The sequence below is a fragment of the Lycium barbarum genome, chromosome 5 (genome assembly GCF_019175385.1).
Source record: "Lycium barbarum isolate Lr01 chromosome 5, ASM1917538v2, whole genome shotgun sequence".
In the NCBI taxonomy this organism is placed as follows: Eukaryota; Viridiplantae; Streptophyta; class Magnoliopsida; order Solanales; family Solanaceae; genus Lycium; species Lycium barbarum.
Genome location: NC_083341.1, coordinates 127,328,653 through 127,341,367, shown reverse-complemented (window position 1 = coordinate 127,341,367; position 12,715 = coordinate 127,328,653). Strand labels below are relative to the sequence as shown.

Genomic DNA, 12,715 nt, shown 5'->3' with positions numbered 1-12,715 from the left:
CTGAAAGAAGGAGTGTTGGCCCTGTTGACACCCAATTTTGTCCCGCCTCTCCTCCGAAATACATATTTGCGCTTTTAATATTTAAAAATAAATAAATAAATAAATAATAATAATAAATAATAATATATATGATGTTTACTATAGTGGTTAGTCCCTATCAATGACGGCGTTTCATTATTCTGTTACAACTATTATTATCATTATTATTATTATTATTATTATTATTATTATTATTATTATTATTATTATTATTATTATTATTAACGACTATTATTATTATTCTTAAATTACCATTATTACTAATTGTCATTAATTATTATTCTTGTTATTTCCATTATCATTATTATTATTATTATTATTGTTAATTACTAATCACTATTATCAGCGTTATTTTTGTTATTAATTATTATTCATCATTACCATTGTCATTTTTTTATTAATTATTATCATTGATTTTATCAACAATTGTTATTTATTATCGTTATCGTCATTGTTATTATTATTATTATTATTATTATTATTATTATTATTATTATTATTATTATTGTTAGTATTATTATTATTAATTATTATCATTATTCCTATTGTTATTTTTGTTATTAGCTGTCAATATTTGTTACCTACTATTATTATTATATCTATTATTATTTTTATCACCGTTATCATCAGCATTATCAGTATTACCGTCATCATTTATCATTATCATTATTACCATTATCATTATTGTTATCATTATTAGCAGTACTATTACCGCTAGTCATTCGCTACGGCTATTTAGTATTATTGAAACTGGCATTTCTCGGCATTTTATCAACTCCCGCATGCACATCGCATTTATTTTCGCGCATTTAAAATGATAGCTTCATTTATCGTTAAAATTTTTATTGCACGGTCAGTGCAACAACATATAATTTATTATCCGGGTCTTTTTACAATTACACATTTTTTCGTACCAGGTAATATTCTGGCACCCTTAGTACATCGTTAATCAAAATGGGTCTTTTGTTCAAATTTCGAAGACGAACTATTTCTTGCACTCGGTCCGCATTTTGACTTACCGGAGTCCAAATCAAAGCCCGATTGACTCCTGATATTTTTGGACTAGTCCATATCCCTTATCTCAATTTTTGGAATAATCCGTGTTTTAATTTATTAGCCTATTCTTTTAATACCCGGTCTAAAAATTGACCCAGTCCACAAATGGACCAGGCCCGATCCATTTTCGTTCAAAATAAGGGAAAAGGGTTTCCCTTATTCCCTTCATTATCGTCTCCGCCTCTTTCCTTCTTCTCCGTCGCCACCCACTTCCTCACCACCGCCTCCATCTCCGGCCATCCCCCTCATCCCCTTTCGCCTACGCTTCCTTCCTTCCCCTTCCCTTTCCCTTTACCCCCAAACCCTAAAGCCGTCGCCCATCCTCCCATCGCCACCCCACTGTTTCTCTCTCCCATACCCCCCACGTGACCTCCCACTCACCTCTGACACACACCCACGTTACCCTTGTTCCCCACGCTCCCTTCTTCTGCAACCCCCACTTCCCCTATTCGTCTTGTCCCCCCGCTCCTCTCTCTCTTCCTTTTCGGACGAAAACCCTAGTTCAAACCTAAGATTGATGTTATAAATAATGTTTTCCCAAGTCAGTAGGGGGGGGAAGAGATTCCGGAGGAGGAAATTCGGAGCCATACAAAATCCCTTGAAAAATTGAGTTCTTTAGCCCCCAAAAAATCTATAGAAATTGAAGCTTTCGTTTTTGTCGCTAAAAAAACCTCCTAAGCAAAATTTCAGTTCTATCAGTCCTTTTATCTTTGGGAATCGAGTTTTGAAGTGTTCGAGTGTGAATCGAAGACCCCGTACCCACTTCGCTGCACTCGAAGGAGGTAATTTCTCCTCCTTTAAGCCATTTTTTTACAGCCGGATCTATATGTAATATCTATTTTGTTTGGTGCTCAGACGAGCTCGTTTTAGTTTGTTTGTGTATGGATCTTATTTTTGTTTTATTCCATGTTGATGAATATCCGTGGTTGATTGGTTGACATTAATGACTAGTTTATCACTGTTCAGCAGCTTTGGCACTATAGGTCTGTTCTATTCTAGTCTAGTGCAAATGTCGTTCGCTTATGTGTTGACTCAGATGTTATCGTATTATTACTTTAATGTTGTCGCTATGATTAGTCTTGAAACACATCATTAATCTTTATATGAGTCTGGATATTACTAATCCACGTATTTATGGATGCTATCTAGTGTCTTATTTGAACGATGTTTCATGTTTAACCCATTCTAGTCATGTATTCTCATGCAGCCAGGACCTACTTAAATCATTAATTTCCTCATATACCTACTGCTTTTTTTTTTAGCCTGATCTTGCATGTGCATTTAACTGTTGTCGCCTGCTATACTGCAAGTTTGTTAGCATGTTCATTAGATGATAGTTTGTGCACTCTGTTGGCACAGTAGCATGCTTAAAGATCAAATAGCCATGCGGTTCCTCTTTGTTTGACCCTTGTTTGAGTTTGAACCAGTGTAAAGGGGGGCTCATTAATCTGTATGTCTTGTATGTGATTAAGGGTCTTTTCTTTATTGAGAATGATACATGTCTACTGCTTCACATGACTTAAAGCTGCTTGCATCTCACCACCAGTAGACTTTAAAGTTAAAAAAATGTATGCAGATCTGCTTGGGACCTGTCTGAACTAGGATTATGAGTCACTTTGGGATAGTTTATTGAATAAGATTTCACTAGTAGATGGTTAAGTAGTGGATGCTCTTCTTTTCAAAGGAGTCAACATTGGTTCTTTAAAACTGTTTGATCACCTTATGTTCAGTTTAATTTGTTTGCATTACATTTGATTGTTTTTTTTCGGAAAGAATGAATTTCAAGATGAGATTAGGAAAAGGTAAAGTCAAATTCTGGGGTTTTCTTTTGAGTTGCGCACTATTTGACATATGTTGATTGCCATGGATGTTTGTACTTCCCTGTTTGTTGTCACCTTACTTAAAAGACAAAAGAGGAGTCCTGGGGTTTGCTAAGTGTCCTGCTAAGTATCTGATTGTCTCTCTTGACCAGGAATTGTTGGCATGAATTGGCCAACCTATTTTTTCCAAAAAAAAAACCTACTTATTTTGTAATAAGCTTAGTAAACAGGAAACCAATTCTAGCTTCTCTCATTGTCTGGTAAAAAATGAATAAGGATTAATGACCTCCTGGAGTCCATTAGACTAAAATGATGATCTTTCTTTCTTGTCCCATCCTTAACTGATCTGTGGCTTCCTGATAAGTTCATTGTTATAGCTTGTTGTGTGGTTGCTGAGTATTAAAAGGAAGAGCAAAGCTTAACAGAGTTGGGATCTAGATCTTAACTCTTTGAAAAGAAGTCATCTGATCATTGGAATTATTTAAATCTCTTTTTTTTTTCTTTCAAAGGCATAATTGATTTCCTACCCTTTACCCCTTTCTGTGATTTATAGCATATGCAGGTTTTGAATTCATCTATGCATTCCTGATATCATTTTGAACTCGATACTCCCTCTGTTTTTGTCTCTATAATGCACGCGTGTATGCCGCCTCCTGTAACTTTTAAAATTCGTCTTAATGTGTGCTTTACAGCTTGAATTGGGTTAAACCATGCCAAGGATAAATTGATAAGTATAAGTTGATTGCCACTCAGTTTGTACTTTCTTTTTTTATGTGTTATGTTAGTATCTTGGAACACAGGCAGTGCAGCATTTGTTGTATGATTTGGAATATTTTGAAGTCTTTTGAATGAAAGAGTTAAGTCATGCATACATTCGGATATCAATACATCTTCCTGTTAGAATCTTGCGTATTTTGCAAGCACGTCTCGTTGAAGTGTGTATACGTAAGGTATACTTAAGATATACATATAATATACACAATCTACTTGTTTGACTGAGTTATATTTCATATGGTTAGTATATCTCACTGATTGTATACTAATCTCCTTTTCCTTTCATTTTTTTTTTGCATGACCACCACATACGAGTCCGAGGGACTCGTTCTTCTTCCACATTCAGTGTTGGGCTAAAAGCCCAACAAAAATCCTTCTCTCGAGTCAGCCCACCCGCAGCAGAAATTTTAAAGGGAATTCTGGGCCAAGGCCCACTAGACAGGAACAGCCCACCAGCAGCAGATCAGCAGCCCCATAGTGGGCTGGCCCATTCAATTTATTGCCCTTTCATTTTATTTTGTGCTCATTGACTTGTATTAGGCAACTAACTTTTAATTTTTGATAAATCCGGATGAATTAGTGGGTTTAGTTAGAGAATGGGTAGTTAGATTAAGAAAAAATAACAAAAAATATTTGTAAACACCTTTAAGGTTATCTAAGTTATGCATACATTTAGCCGAATGTAGTTAATAAAACATAATTCTGTTTATACTTCTAAAAAATGCAAAGTTAAGTAGTATCACCTAGGGTAGTTTGTTTAGGTATTTATTAAAACACTGCACAAATTCGCGTTTTCTTCTATTTTTATTCAAATCTTATTTTAAATAGTTTTTATTATTCAGAGTCATTGTAACACCTATAAGTTAGTTTGAATGGCGCTTGAAGTTTCTCTTTATGCAAATTATTATATTTTTCTACAAACCCCATTCTAAATAGCGTCTTTACTTAAAGTCTTAGTAACTTTTATAAGTTTTATTTTAAAGGGCATCTAAAATTTTCTTTTATGCAAATTATTATATTTTCTTTAAATCTTATCTTAAGCAATATTCTCATTTTTTTTTCTTAAAACCTTAGTGATATTTCTTAGCTTCTTTTCTTAAAATTTCAAGCATCTTTAACATTAATTCATTAACCTAAGTTTGGTCGGATAACCGTAAGTTAACGGATTCTAAAGGATGCCTAACCCCTTCCCTTTAGGATAATATAGAACCCTTACCTAGAATCATATTAGTTAAGCAGACTATTAACAGAGGTTTAGTTAACTTTACCTTAGTTAATAATTAGGTGTCCTAATTCACCGTAAAATTAATTAGGTGGCGACTCTTTAAAATAAATAATTTAGGAATCTCCAATATGTTGTACTCCGTTTTAATCTCCCGGGTTAAAAAGGGGTATAACAGCTTGGCGACTCCGCTGGGGATTCTAGGTTCTAACCATAACACACTTAGGTTAATAATTAGATTGTTGGATGTTTGATTGTTTTCTTTATGCTTGCTTTTATTTGTTGCCTTGTTTGTTTCTTTTGTGTTCTCTTAAGTATTTGCTTTATTATGAGAAATTTTCTATGTAATAATATGTTACTGCTTTCCTTAAATTGGCATCTCGTTCATATTTCCTCCACTTTTGGAAATCTCACACTATCACATGTACACGCGAGGTGTGCTTAGCGCACCCGCAAATTTCTTCGTAGAATCCAAATCTTAGGAGAGTTGGCGCGTGCGCGGGGGTGTCCGAATAACGGTGACCGCATAGCCTTCTCACTCGAGTAGTCCACTCGGGAACCTTGTGTCATAGGAAAACAACTCTTAGTCAGTTTAAGATAGAGCTAAGCCAAAACCCTTTTAAGGACATGCACGAGCCTAGGAGGCTTAATACCCAAGGTGTATTAAGTCCATTAGTTAACCTCTTCCAAATGTTTGAGTGGGTCTATGACCCCAAGCGACAGCTATCACGTTATGTGCATTGATTTGAAGGATAAACATGTGCGTTATGTGGACCATGTGCTATTTAGGTAGAACTAACCGTTTGTGAACGCAGGTAGCCATAAATCGGTACAATGCGAACAGCATGCAAGAATTAGATACAGTTTTAGCTGAGCAAAGAGAGATTTGTGTTAAAGAAGGCATCAAAACGGGAGGAGTTTTGGCTATGTCATACATTATCCAAAATTGACGAAAGATCGGTGAATATATCCAAGCAACCAAGAGGCTCAAGGATGACGAAGGACTTTTCTCATTGTTAGTTAGCTTATGAAAGTCAAGTTGTAATAATTTTCTTTGTACCAAGATTTTTAAACTTTGTATGGGTCTTTAATTAATAGCACATTGGGATGATATATAATCGTATATTCTATCCTTCAAATTCGCGTTAGGCCTACCTCTGGCATAAAGGGATCCCTGCATATTAGGACGTCTTGTCAATGTTTGTGTTATAAGGCGTTTGCTTGCTTGCTAAGTGGTTTACTTAAATTTATTTGCAATATGCTTGCTTTTGAATTTATTTGCGATTATCACCTGATGCCAAGCTCATTAATTAATTTTATTTGAAGGCTCTTATTTGAATTTATTTGTGAAAAAGTTATTACTTGATATTTGCTAACATCATCTTTGTTTCAGAAGAAAAGTAAAATTCATATTTGCTTTGCCGCACAATTGCATATTGTTCATTAATTATTTTTGCATCATCCTCACTTCAAAAACAAAAAAAAAAAACAAAAAAAAAACTATTTATTCCGCGGTTAGCGCACTTTAGCCACTCTAGAGCACCTTTAAGATCACTCGCATTCTTAGCATGACTCTCGACAAATTCCTAATCGTCGGAGCAAATTTCCTAATTTTCGCATACATGAACTAGCTTTGAAAATCCTAAAGTTAGCTCTTATCATTCCAACTTTATTTTAATGGGCATTCTCTTATCGTTATTCGCTTAGTTACTCAAATCTATTAGTGTCGGACAATTTGTCTCGCATCAAACTGCAAATTCTAGAGCTTTTCGTGTCCTTCTTTTACGGGTATGATCTTCGGTCTCAAACGACGGAACATTTGACCCGTTAGCTCCATGCCTCGTAGAATCCATTTTGCACTCGGTTTACGTCATGGAACTTTTACTTTCAAATTCTATCATTTTCAGCATTTATCGTTTCTTAAATTGGTAGATGTCCAAATTTATTGGTACAATCTATCAAATGGCACTTCTCGATATTTGTTCAATTTTTTGCCATCAAGTTGTTCAAGAATGACTGTTCAAGTACCTTGCTTCTGCGGAGTCTTCGCTCAGTCAAACGCGTCATTCTGGGTCGCTAAAATTTATCTTCGCGCACCTATTAATTTCAATTTCTAGCATGAAAGTCGAAGGACAATCTCACAGGCCTCTTGTCCTTGACATTTTTCAACCCGCCAGTGCTTCGTAACTCTCGGGTACATTAAATTCAACTGTCTTGCACCCGATCAATCATGATCTTCTCTAAACTAATCTCTTGCATCATTAAAAAAAAAAACTTTTACACACCAGGCGAACTACGCTTGACCTGATTCCTCGGTGGATACGTAGGCAGCCCACATAGGGACTCGGTCATATTGGGGTAGAATTTTTTTTTTTTTTTTTTTCTTTCCTATTTGCATGTTACCCGAACTACGTTTGACCTGATTTCCTGTCGGATGCAGGATACGTAGGCAGCCTATATAAGGCTCGGTCTTATTTACTACAAATTTTAATATTCCCCAAACGAAGGAGCATGAAACTGGGACAATTTTGGAATGCAACCCAAGACATTTTTCAAAACATTCTAAAACTGGGGCAAATTTTTTAAAAGATATGCTGGAATTGGTAAGAATTAACTCAGAACCAAGCTTTGGCGTTTCGATATGAGTCAACTTTTTTCAAATAGCATGTTCTACTCCAATGCAGTTTTCTTTCTTCCGATTCATTCTCAATCGTCAGAGCTAAATAGCTGATGATTCATTTTCGTCCGTTCGTTCCTTTTATATGACTCAAGTCGTCTCTAATCTAGAGCCTGCTTAGTTAGATTACTTAAAAAAAAAAAAAAGATATATATTTATTGTTTATGAAGCTTTTACTTCATGCACTGACATTTTATTTTGTTTATGAAGTTTTACTTTTCTCTTTAAAAGGTTGTCTGGCATTGAACATTGTTTTGGCTGCGAATCTGCATTAAGGACGAGACTACAATGGCAGAGAGATTTGAAGCTTTCAACACCGGTATGGGTTTGGTGCAAGAACAAAACGATAGCAGGGGAAAGGTGGTTCGAAAAAATATTGTAGCCAATCTGGGAAATACCTTAAGCCTTCTTCCTAACACAACCTCAACTCCCAGCAACGTTTCCTTAGCCATTTCGCCTCACTTAGATCCTACCTATACCATTCCACAAATACCTTCAACCTACACTCCCGATCAAGTAGCGATAATTCCTAATCCTCAATTTTCCATAACCACCGCTCAATTCGAGAAAAGTAAGAAAAACGAACTGACAATATCCCCATACAGGAGGCCTGGAAAGGAAATCAAGTCGCTTTACCATGAAGATTTGGGAAAAGAACTCCACAATTTGAGGAAAGTCATTAATGAAGAGCTATGTTCAAGGAATTTCCAGATTTTGAAGTATGAAGATTTGTGTGTGCATCCAAACGTTGAGCTTCCGTCAGGGTACAAAATACCTAAGTTTAACACTTTCGATGGGAAGGGAGATCCCGTCGCTCATTTAAAGGACTATTGCAGCAGATTAATTGGTATTGGACATAATGAAGCCGTACGAATGAGATTGTTCATTCAAAGTTTATCAGGATCAGCACTCGCTTGGTACACTAAACAAGATTTTAGCAAATGGCTTACGTGGGAAGATATGACCCGCGGATTTGTAAAGCAATTCGAGTTTAACAATGGAGGCGATCCGCACATAGCCGATTTGCTCAGAGTAAAGAAAACGCCACATGAGCCTTTCCAAGAATATGCGATACGATGGAGGTTAGAAGCTTCAAAAATACATCCTCCATTGTCCGAGAGGGAATTGATCTCAACCTTCATCCAAATTTAGGAAGACTTATATTATGATAAGTTGCTCGGAGCTTGTGCACATAACTTCTCTGATTTGATTAGGATTGGTAGAGAACTAGAAAATGCCATTCAAGAAGGGAGAATTACAGATAGCTCAGCAACACAAGCCATTCACCAAACCTTCCAAGCGGAGGTACTAGGAAATCTGCAAAGTGAAATGAAGGAAAACCAATTTGCTTCCACGGCTATGCATCAAGCGCAATGCCATAAAAGTCACCAAATTTTTCAATCTTATGCCACCATGCAATGTCCTCGTCAGCAAAACTCCCAGCAAGGCTACCAACGACGGTTTCACCAAGCACAATCAAGCTCTCAACATAAAAAGAAGAGGAAATCTTTTTGCTTCACTACTCTAAATGAACCATTGGCAAACATATTTAGGAGGTTGAGTTCTAAGGGTATTCTACAACCAAAGAAGGGATTTATACCTAAGCATCCACCGCCAAACTTTGATTTATCTAAGAGTTGTGCTTATCACTCAAACATCCAAGGACATGACATTGAAGAATGTCCAGCACTAAGATTTAAGATTCAGAGCATGATTGAAAGTGGCAAGATAAAGCTGCAGCTAGAGCCTTTAGCCGATAATATTGCAAACACAAAGACAACTGTTGTTAAGGGTGATCCATCGAAACTGGCACCAAGGCATTTGAAAAGAAAGCGTGCAACAAGTCAAGCCGACTGATAGGGACATCATCTCGACACTCGAGAATATCATCCTCCACATGCCCATCTTTAGGAATAGCCGCTATCTTGTAATCTTTTCTAGACTTTTTAAATGAACTACGGTCGACCTGATTCCTGTTAGTAGCAGGATACGTAGGCGCCCATGTTGGGTCCGGTCTCAATAAATAAAAAATTCCAATTTCCCCCCCAAGTCGAACTGGAGAAATTTTGCAGACGGCTTATCCCAAGCCATATTCACATAATCAGATTTCTGCAATGGCATAGCAACGAGAAGCACAGATTCAAAGCCAAAGCTTCAATGTTCAACGCAAGGCAACCACTTTCTTTTATACTAACAAATTTCCTTTGAGTAACGCAGAACCGATTTTTAGCTACTCCTCAACGATAATGCACGGCATACGAATCTTAGCATCAAGAAAACCTTACGAAAGTCATGAAGCAAAGGGTGATTCAAGGATGATTCAAAATCAACACAAATTTCGAAACTCATAATTTTCTTTGAGCGCAGGAATTTTATTCATGGAAACATTTTAGCAAGGTGAAATATCACCAAGGCTTCCAGTTGCGGAAGCTGAAGTATGCTTACAGCTTTGCGGGGACTGCGCAGCGAGCGGTTTGGAATCTTCCTATAACACGCACAAATATTATTGCTTTAAATGCCCCGCACTGCATGCACTACTATTTTAAATACCACGCACTGTTGCTTTAAATTCCCCGCACTGCATGCACTATTATTTTTAATACCGCACTGCATGCACTATTATTTTTAATACCGCACTGCATGTACTATTATTTTTTAATACCACGCACTGCATATGCACTATTGCTTTAAACTCCCCGCACTGCAGGTACTACTATTTTAAATACCACGCACTGCATATGCACTATTGCTTGAAATTTCCCGCACTGCATACGCACTACTGCTTTTAAATGTCCCGCACTGCAAAAGCACCGCACCTGCATTGCATTGCATTATTACTTTCAAATGTCCCGCAAAGGCACAACATCATTGTTCGCAAACGCATAGCATTCGGGTTCTTCCGCCCTAAAATAGGATATCGGGTTCTTCCACCCTAAAATAGGATACTCGGGTTCTTCCGCCCTAAAATAGGATACTCGGGTTCTTCCGCCCTAAAATAGGATATCGGGTTCTTCCACCCTAAAATAGGATACTCGGGTTCTTCCGCCCTAAAATAGGATATTGGGTTCTTCCACCCTAAAATAGGATATTGGGTTCTTCCACCCTAAAATAGGATATCGGGTTCTTCCGCCCTAAAATAGGATACTCGGGTTCTTCCGCCCTAAAATAGGATATTGGGTTCTTCCACCCTAAAATAGGATATTGGGTTCTTCCACCCTAAAATAGGATACTCGGGTTCTTCCACCCTAAAATAGGATATCGGGTTCTTCCACCCTAAAATAGGATATCGGGTTCTTCCACCCTAAAATAGGATATCGGGTTCTTCCACCCTAAAATAGGATATCGGGTTCTTCCACCCTAAAATAGGATATCGGGTTCTTCCACCCTAAAATAGGATATCGGGTTCTGCCACCCTAAAATAGGATATCGGGTTCTTCCACCCTAAAATAGGATATCGGGTTCTTCCACCCTAAAATAGGATACTTGGGTTCTTCCACCCTAAAATAGGACATTTTGGGCTCAACCACCTTTCATATGATGCATGGGCTGCGCACCGCCCTTTGCATCGCTTTCATATATTTCATGGGCTGCGCACCGCCCTTGGAAATCTCTGCATAAGGCCGCGCACCGCCTTTCATGTTGCATGGGCTGTGCACCCCCCTTTTGTAAATTCTGCATAAGGCTGCGCACCGCCTTTTGAAATTTCTGCATAAGACATCGCACCGCACTTGCTTTGCTTTATTATTATTATTTTTTTTAATGCCCTGCGTGCGCTCGCAGCCGCATTGCACCGTACTTGCATCGCTTTACTTCAATATTTATTTTACTGACTATTTTTATCTAGTTTAGAGTTTCGCAGGAGCTTTAGCACAACGTGGAACTATTTCTTCGGCAGCGAACTGGGGCAATACGTCGGGAAGGACAAGCAGACTTCTCGACAAGGGTCAAAGATCTACCTCGAACACTCGGCTCCAAATTAAAATTTCCCGTTCACATTCCAGCACAATCAATTTTCAGGGGGTCTATCACAATACCCAGTGTCATCATAACTCGACACTGGGACAATATTTTTTGCGAAGATTCGCATCAAATCGTGAGTTGCCAGTCATAGGTGTCGTAGTCTTCCCAGAACTACACACGGCCTGATTCTCGTGCAGCCCGAGATATGTAGGCGATTCAGAGACCAGAGTTCGGCCGTAATTTTCTTTACCCTTAGTCCTTCATAATCCTCTAGCCGGGACAAAATAGGCTACTAAGTCAACGTCTTTGCCCGAAAACTCTTTCATCATTATCAGGCAAAGAGGGACAAGTTGTTGACACCCAATTTTGTCCCGCCTCTCCTCCGAAATACATATTTGCGCTTTTAATATTTTAAAAAAAAATAAAATAATAATAATAATAAAAAAATAATAAATAATAATATATATGATGTTTACTATAGTGGTTAGTCCCTATCAATGACGGCGTTTCATTATTCTGTTACAACTATTATTATCATTATTATTATTATTATTATTATTATTATTATTATTATTATTATTATTATTATTATTATTATTAACGACTATTATTATTATTCTTAAATTACCATTATTACTAATTGTCATTAATTATTATTCTTGTTATTTCCATTATCATTATTATTATTATTATTATTGTTAATTACTAATCACTATTATCAGCGTTATTTTTGTTATTAATTATTATTCATCATTACCATTGTCATTTTTTTATTAATTATTATCATTGATTTTATCAACAATTGTTATTTATTATCGTTATCGTCATTGTTATTATTATTATTATTATTATTATTATTATTATTATTATTATTATTATTATTATTGTTAGTATTATTATTATTAATTATTATCATTATTCCTATTGTTATTTTTGTTATTAGCTGTCAATATTTGTTACCTACTATTATTATTATATCTATTATTATTTTTATCACCGTTATCATCAGCATTATCAGTATTACCGTCATCATTTATCATTATCATTATTACCATTATCATTATTGTTATCATTATTAGCAGTACTATTACCGCTAGTCATTCGCTACGGCTATTTAGTATTATTGAAACTGGCATTTCTCGGCATTTTATCAACTCCCGCATGCAC

The 12,715-nt window shown here is 36.5% G+C and overlaps 1 protein-coding gene across 1 annotated transcript; it reads left to right on the top strand.

Annotated features, from left to right (window-relative positions):
* Positions 1–7,876: 7,876 nt before the first annotated feature.
* Positions 7,877–9,445, top strand: LOC132639765 (uncharacterized). The gene is made up of 2 exons (XM_060356186.1): positions 7,877–8,670; positions 8,803–9,445. Exons 1-2 carry the CDS (start codon positions 7,877–7,879, stop codon positions 9,443–9,445), a joined length of 1,437 nt encoding a protein of 478 aa, XP_060212169.1.
* Positions 9,446–12,715: the final 3,270 nt, after the last annotated feature.

Bases quoted from the DNA above. Each gene is read 5' to 3' on its own strand.
- LOC132639765 (XM_060356186.1), top strand. From the start codon at position 7,877: ATGGCAGAGAGATTTGAAGCTTTCAACACCGGTATGGGTTTGGTGCAA. The intron at 8,671-8,802 runs GTTAGAAGCTTC...TGATTTGATTAG, and splicing joins GAATATGCGATACGATGGAG to GATTGGTAGAGAACTAGAAA.